The sequence below is a fragment of the Nannospalax galili genome, unplaced genomic scaffold, assembly GCF_000622305.1.
Source record: "Nannospalax galili isolate Female #2095 unplaced genomic scaffold, S.galili_v1.0 scaffold324, whole genome shotgun sequence".
NCBI lineage: Eukaryota > Metazoa > Chordata > Mammalia > Rodentia > Spalacidae > Nannospalax > Nannospalax galili.
In genome coordinates this window covers 2,848,575-2,855,309 of record NW_008353027.1, presented here as the reverse complement: position 1 = coordinate 2,855,309, position 6,735 = coordinate 2,848,575, and the positions used below count along the sequence as shown (strand labels likewise).

General features: G+C 39.9%; 1 protein-coding gene across 1 annotated transcript; it reads left to right on the top strand.

The window, feature by feature from the left end:
* Positions 1-357: 357 nt before the first annotated feature.
* Positions 358-4,159, top strand: Popdc3 (popeye domain containing 3). Its single transcript, XM_008850295.2, has 3 exons — positions 358-1,073; positions 2,179-2,287; positions 3,408-4,159. The coding sequence occupies exons 1-3, from the start codon at positions 589-591 to the stop codon at positions 3,687-3,689; spliced, it is 876 nt and encodes a 291-aa protein (XP_008848517.1). The 5' UTR covers positions 358-588; the 3' UTR covers positions 3,690-4,159.
* The last annotated feature ends 2,576 nt before the right edge of the window (positions 4,160-6,735 follow it).

Below are 6,735 nucleotides of genomic sequence, written 5' to 3'. Positions count from 1 at the left end.
GTACATGGAGAGCTTGTTCAAAACACCTGTGTATCAGCCGCAGCAGTTCTGATTTAATATACCTGGGGAAGTCAGTAAATCTTCATTTTCAGTCATTTTAGCATGTGAGGTACACTGAACCACTACAATAAGACGAGGTGACTACAAAGGACTTAGTTACCCTGAAAAAAAGTAGCTAGCCAATGCTAAGAAATGTTTTTATATGATAGACATTTAACTCCCTGAAATTTATGCTGGGAATCTTCTAACTCCATAGTAGCAGATCAACTTGTATAAGCAATGCTGTTGATTCACTGAATAAAGTGCCATTCCATTTTTCTGTTTAATTAGATCATTTGTCTTTTTTTTTTTCATCACAGGAAATAGCAAAATATTTGTGGACTCCGTGTACGCCAGCACGGAGATGAGCTTAAAGCAGCAGCACTGAAGTGCCAGCTTTTCGGCTCCGTGCACACTGAACCCCTATCATTGCCAGCTCCAGGGCTCCCTGGTTGGTGAGGACTGAGCAAAATTCTGGTGATGGAAAAGCCAAGGACTTGACCACTGGTTTCAGTGTCATCTAACAAGGGAAGCAGATCTAGTACAGCCATGGAAAAGAATTCAAGTTTATGGAAGAACCTGGTAGATGAACACCCAGTCTGCACAATCTGGAAGCCAGAGGCTGAGGGAGCAATTTATCATCTCGCCAGTATTTTGTTTGTAGTAGGTTTCATGGGTGGCAGTGGATTCTTCGGGCTCCTTTATGTCTTCAGCTTGCTAGGGCTGGGTTTCCTCTGTTCTGCGGTCTGGGCATGGGTAGATGTCTGTGCTGCAGACATATTTTCCTGGAATTTTGTGCTGTTTATCATCTGCTTCATGCAGTTTGTTCATATTGCATATCAAGTTCACAGCATAACCTTTGCCAGAGAGTTCCAGGTGCTGTACAGCTCCCTTTTCAAGCCCCTGGGGGTTGCTTTGCCCGTCTTCAGAACAATTGCCCTGAGCTCTGAAGTGGTTACTTTGGAAAAGGAGCACTGTTACGCCATGCAGGGGAAAACATCCATTGATAGACTCTCCCTGCTTGTTTCAGGAAGGTTTGTACCCTTGCTGCTGCATGCCTTTCCCTCTATAGTAGTTGTTTGTGTTTGTCTGCACTGCATTTTTCCTTCTTAGGGCAGTGTAGTCCCGGGTGGCATTTAACAACATCCCAAAGCTTGGGGAAGTCCTTGACACCTGACTCAGAGATGTGGGTATTTAGAGGACATGATGTTATGTTCTTTAAGCAGGAAATAATCTAGAGTCTTACTCTTTCATTTTAGAAATCAGCTGTGCGTGGTGGCACACACCTTTAATCTCAGCACTCAAGATATAGAAGCAGGTGGATCTCTGTGAGATTGAGGCCAGCCTGGTCTACATAGAGTTCCAGGCCAGCTAGGGCTACAGGGAGACTGTCTGAAAAATAAATAAATAAATAAATAAATAATAAGTAATAAATACATAAGCCTTAAAACTGAAATATGAATTTACTTATGTGGGTTCAATATTTGCTTCCTACCTGATCTCTGAAAGTCAAGGAGCAGATGAGGCCACCTTGAATTGATAGCTACTTACACTGGCACACAAAGTATTTTAAACACACAATAATGTGTTGATTCATGTTATTTAAAAAACTAGGGCTGGAGAGATTACTCAGTGGTTAAGAACACTGGTTGTTCTTGCAGAAGACCCGGGTTCGTATCCCAGCACCCACATGGCAGCTAACAACTGTCCATAACTTCAGTTCCAGGGCATCTGACAGCCTCTTCTGTCCTCCACGGACATTGCACGACATGGGTGCATTTACCTACACGCAGGCAATACATGCATACACATATTAAAAAAAAAAAAACTAAACCTTTAATTTACAGAGGCCCTTATGGCAGATCTCCTTTATGTTCTTAAATCTTAATTAAAAATCTTCAGTTGTTTTTACTGAAGCATAGTATACACATGTAATGCAATTTGATTAATGCCCAAGTGAGGAATATAAATACACAAATCTTATAGGGTGTCATGTAATTATATGAATTTAATATTTTGTCCTTCAAATGTTTAAAAGGAAGAGGCCGTCAGAGACTGGAAAAATGTTCCTCCGTGACATTCTCCCAACTGCACACGTTCTTTCTCCCCCTCATAAATGATGTTCTTGTGTTTTGATAGGATCAGAGTGACAGTTGATGGCGAATTTCTGCATTATATTTTCCCCTTTCAGTTCCTGGATTCTCCTGAGTGGGATTCACTGCGACCCACAGAGGAAGGCATTTTTCAGGTATGATTAATTAAACCACATGGCTAATGCCCCCTCTTCTGAACAGGAAAAATATTTGTTTGAAAGCAAGCGAGCACACAAATGTGCAGCTTTTTATATGTAACTTTGGGATACACTTTGCAGCATACACGCTTCCCAATTCTGGGTCCTACTGACTGATGTCAAAGTACAGCCACAATCAGAATGGAACTGCACAGGACAGGACGAGGCCCCTGATCAGCATTCTTTAGATTTCCCTTGTTTAACCTCATATCTGAGGATTAAAAATGGAATCGTTTAGATTTGACTTTAAACACTGCCAGTGTGACAGTTTAAAAAGCACCAAGAAAAACTGCACTTATTACAAAACAATTTTTTAATTTAAAATGCTGGCGGATTTCATTTATTTTCTAGCAACAGAATGACACACTTGCTATCACTCTGTGCTGTCACATCTGGCCATTTTGAAGGACAATTATTTCAGTTCCATTTATTATACTATACTATTTCTTATGAACCAATACATATATGTGCAAATAAAAATTCATATAAATATTTAAGATACATAAATTCCATAGTGTAGTAGAGAAATTGAGTTAGGGTTAAATATCCACAGTCTCAGATTTAGATATATTTAACATTAGCCAGCTTTATTTTTTTCATTTAACATAAAAAAACTTTGCCTTTAATAAAAAAAAATGCAAAATATAAGTGCCCAAACTTAGAAAAACAGGTATGCCGCAGGGATATACAGCATTATGATTATTTTCATTGTTAACTATAATAAGTAGTAATAAATTATGTTGTTTCTTCTATTTATTATTTTTATTTTATGTGTATGAGTGTATTGCCTGCATGTATGTGAGTGCACCTGTGTCGTGCAATGCCGAGGAGGTCAGAAGAGGGCTTCGGATTCCCCTGGAACTGGAGTTTAAGGACGGTTCGTAGTTGCCATGTGGGTGTTGGGAATTGAACCCAAGTCCTCTGCAAGAGCAGTCAGTGCTCTTAGCCGCTGAGCCATCTCTCCAGCCCCTCTTCCATTTTTGCAATATATATCAGAATTCTCTTAAAAATTGGGACAAGACATGCTGTCGAGTTTCCTGCTTTCCAGTCTTCATTTATACGCGGTCTTGTTTTTCAGGTCACCCTCACAGCAGAAACCGATTGTCGATATGTGTCTTGGAGGAGAAAAAAATTGTATCTGCTCTTTGCTCAGCATCGGTACATCTCCCGCCTGTTTTCGGTTTTAATTGGCAGCGACATTGCGGATAAGCTCTATGCCCTGAATGACAGGGTATATACGGGAAAACGATATCACTACGATATCCGGTTACCCAACTACTACCACATGTCAAGTCCTGAAATGTCCAGATCACCCCTGACAGAACATTTTCGGAATTCCAGACAACATTGTAACAAATGACATCAAAATTTGAAGTTTTATGACTACTACAAAAAGACTTCATCATTCCCCAAATAAAATAGGAAAGTACAGAAAACTTATTCATTAATATTTTTACAACTCAAATTCGAAGACAAGACGCCATTGCCATCTGTTTTATTCATCTTCTGCATCGCACATAAACTTTACAAATTTTCATGTATTTCTTATGGTTATAATGGGGGAGGGAGATGAGTAATAATGGGCAGTTTGCACTTTTTCTGCATCAGAACTGGGACGATGTAATTGCACATTCTCCGATATTTTCTCAGATTTTCCCAACTGTGTTGTCGTGCACTGTTGACTCAGGTGTCGCTTCCTACAGCCAGCAAGTGTTCTCAGAGTGAGAGAAGCTTGCTACTGTACAGTCGAGTTTCTACAATTCGCTTTTTGCTACAGTCTCTGATGAATGTAAGATGCATTATTAGTGTGAGAAGCAATTATTTATTTTACACGTGCAGTTATTTGATATGCCTAAAAAGCAGAATAAATATAAGAAATGATAACACGCCAGTTTGAAGACTCTTCATGCTATAAACAAGTCCGAAGCTTAAGTCCTAAGAGATTCCTCTCTGGCCACATACAGCCCTCACGGCTCCAAAGCAGACACAGTGGCAGCTCTCTGCTGGTGAGGCCAGGCCTTCAGGAAGCACCTACTGACTTTTTGATGGGCTTCACAGCAGCTCTGGGAGAACTTTAGTCTTATGTCTTTAAGTCGGTGTGACAGTAAGTATTAAAATAAAGGGCATCCCACCTTACATTAATACCAGGTGGTAATTCAACACCTTAAGTTGTGCCTGGTAATAATTTAACAGGGATTAATTATCAGATCACTTTGTAACCATGAAAGCTAACAGAGAACAGAGTCATACAGAGATGGGCTCAGATCACACAGCAGAGGGGAATTAGAACACTTTGTAGATGAACTCTCCAGAAATCTGTTTTTAGTTCAGGACACAAGTACAGTGGGATAAAGGGCTGCTGAGAGAGGAATGCATGGAAACCTCAACCATTTGCATTTTCACTGAGGGCTGACATGGCCCCTCAGTAGTAACAGTTGTGCTATGATCCAACACTTTGGTTTGCAACCAGATTTTCTACCTCAATAAAAAATAAAAATAAAAGACCCTACAGTGACCTCATTGTAACTACATTGTATATCCAGTTTGAAATGTCTAGAAAACTGCATTTCACTATCTCAAAAAATTCTAGTCAACCCAGGTAGAAAGCAGGAAGGAGTACCTTACAAAGAGAAATACCCACAAATTTCAACTCTGTGGTGCACTTAAAATTTAATTTCTACTAAAAACTGGGTTTGTTTTAGCCCCAGCCTAATTGTTGCCTGTTCTAAATACCTTGGGTTCTCTTGCCATTGGTAAGAGTGCAATAAGATGAGATACAGCTAAAGATGTTTTATGGGTTCATAAGCAAGGTCTGCATAGTCATAGATAAATAAAGCCCCTTGTTTAAAAGGCATTAAGAATTTCAAATCATCAGAGCATTAAACCAAATTCAGGATTTTGCAAGCTAGAGGCCCTTTGTAATCACCCAGGTCACATGCCCAGAAAGCTGGCACTCACCAAGGGCTACCCTGACTTTAGGGAATTGGTGTGATTGTCTTGTGGTTTTTCTGTCCTCAATTTTGTGGTCAAGAGGGACTATGAAAAGTAGTGAGGGGAAGGGGAATGACTGTGACACAAAATGAGCCCTAAACACCGGACCACAGTCACCAGCGCAATTTCCCCAAGGCTATGGATCTATCTTACAGGCCTTTACTTCACCCTGATGTCTGAAGGCCTCCCATCCCCTCAGAGCTAGTCCCTTGAAACTGATTTGACCCCTGTGCAAATATGAGAAAGGGCAGTGTGATTTGCTCTGGACTACACACCTTTAGGAACTTGCTCCCAAAATTAATCTACTGTAAGGAACAGCAGGAGATTCTCTGAACACTTGTACATTGAATAATTTCCCTTTCTTCAGTAGAAGAGCAAAGGGAAGTTCCTGTGCTTGCCGCTCTTCTGGATAAGTGAGAATGTCAGACTCTTACCGCACAGATCCAGAAGGGCAGAACTGATTGACAGAGCACTCACAAATGGAGTGCTCTCTGTTTCTCCCCTCCTCCCTTCCTATCTATATTGAAACCTTTTCTTGTCAGATGTGGTAGCTAATGCCCATAATCCCAGCACTTGAGAGGCTGAGGGAGGAGGGGCATCACAAGCTTGAGGCAAGCCTGGGCTACATAGTGAGTTTCAATCCAGCCTGGGCTACAGAGTAAGACTTTGCCTCCAAAACAAAACACCATACACCCCCCCCCAAACACACACATAGGATGTAGCTCAGTGCTTATCTAGTAAAGCCTTAAGTGCAGTGTCTAGAACCAAAAATAAATCTACTGATCGTAACACAAAATATGTAGACATTTTACAAGATGAGTGATATGACAATCTTGGTTTAAGCAAAGATAGAAATCTATGTGGCACTGGATCGTGTTTTCTAATGGGTTCCACATTCCCATAGATCATGAATTTTTTTTTAAAATATGACCCTTCTGGGGAGGGCATCTGTAAGGCAGCTTTACTCTTTGCTCTTCTGTCTCCTAGCTCTTACTTCTGTCTTAGGAATTGCTATATGATTTGAAACTGCTTATTTAAATTGTTTCAACTTTGGCACAATATAAAAGGCAGGACAATTTTATTCATCTTCAATCTACCTTCCCATTGATAGGACAAAGCCTCCCATGTGATATAAAAGAATACAATATAATACATAATAATCTTGACATAAAATGTCTTCAGACTGAACACAGGATTGACTTCTTGACTTTCTCCAATAATGAAAAATTTAGACAAAAAACTTCACCATCAAATGATGTATCAAATGCTATTTTTCAACATAGTTTTACGCATTTTAAAGAGATCAATAGGCCCAATTAATTCTACTATTTTTTTCTACTAAATTTTCATACATAAACACAAATAAACGTAATGTAGATTTGATTTGGCAGACCTCTTCTTGCAGTAATGAAAAG

Bases quoted from the DNA above. Each gene is read 5' to 3' on its own strand.
- Popdc3 (XM_008850295.2), top strand. From the start codon at position 589: ATGGAAAAGAATTCAAGTTTATGGAAGAACCTGGTAGATGAACACCCA. The intron at 1,074-2,178 runs GTTTGTACCCTT...GTGTTTTGATAG, and splicing joins TCCCTGCTTGTTTCAGGAAG to GATCAGAGTGACAGTTGATG. The intron at 2,288-3,407 runs GTATGATTAATT...CTTGTTTTTCAG, and splicing joins CAGAGGAAGGCATTTTTCAG to GTCACCCTCACAGCAGAAAC.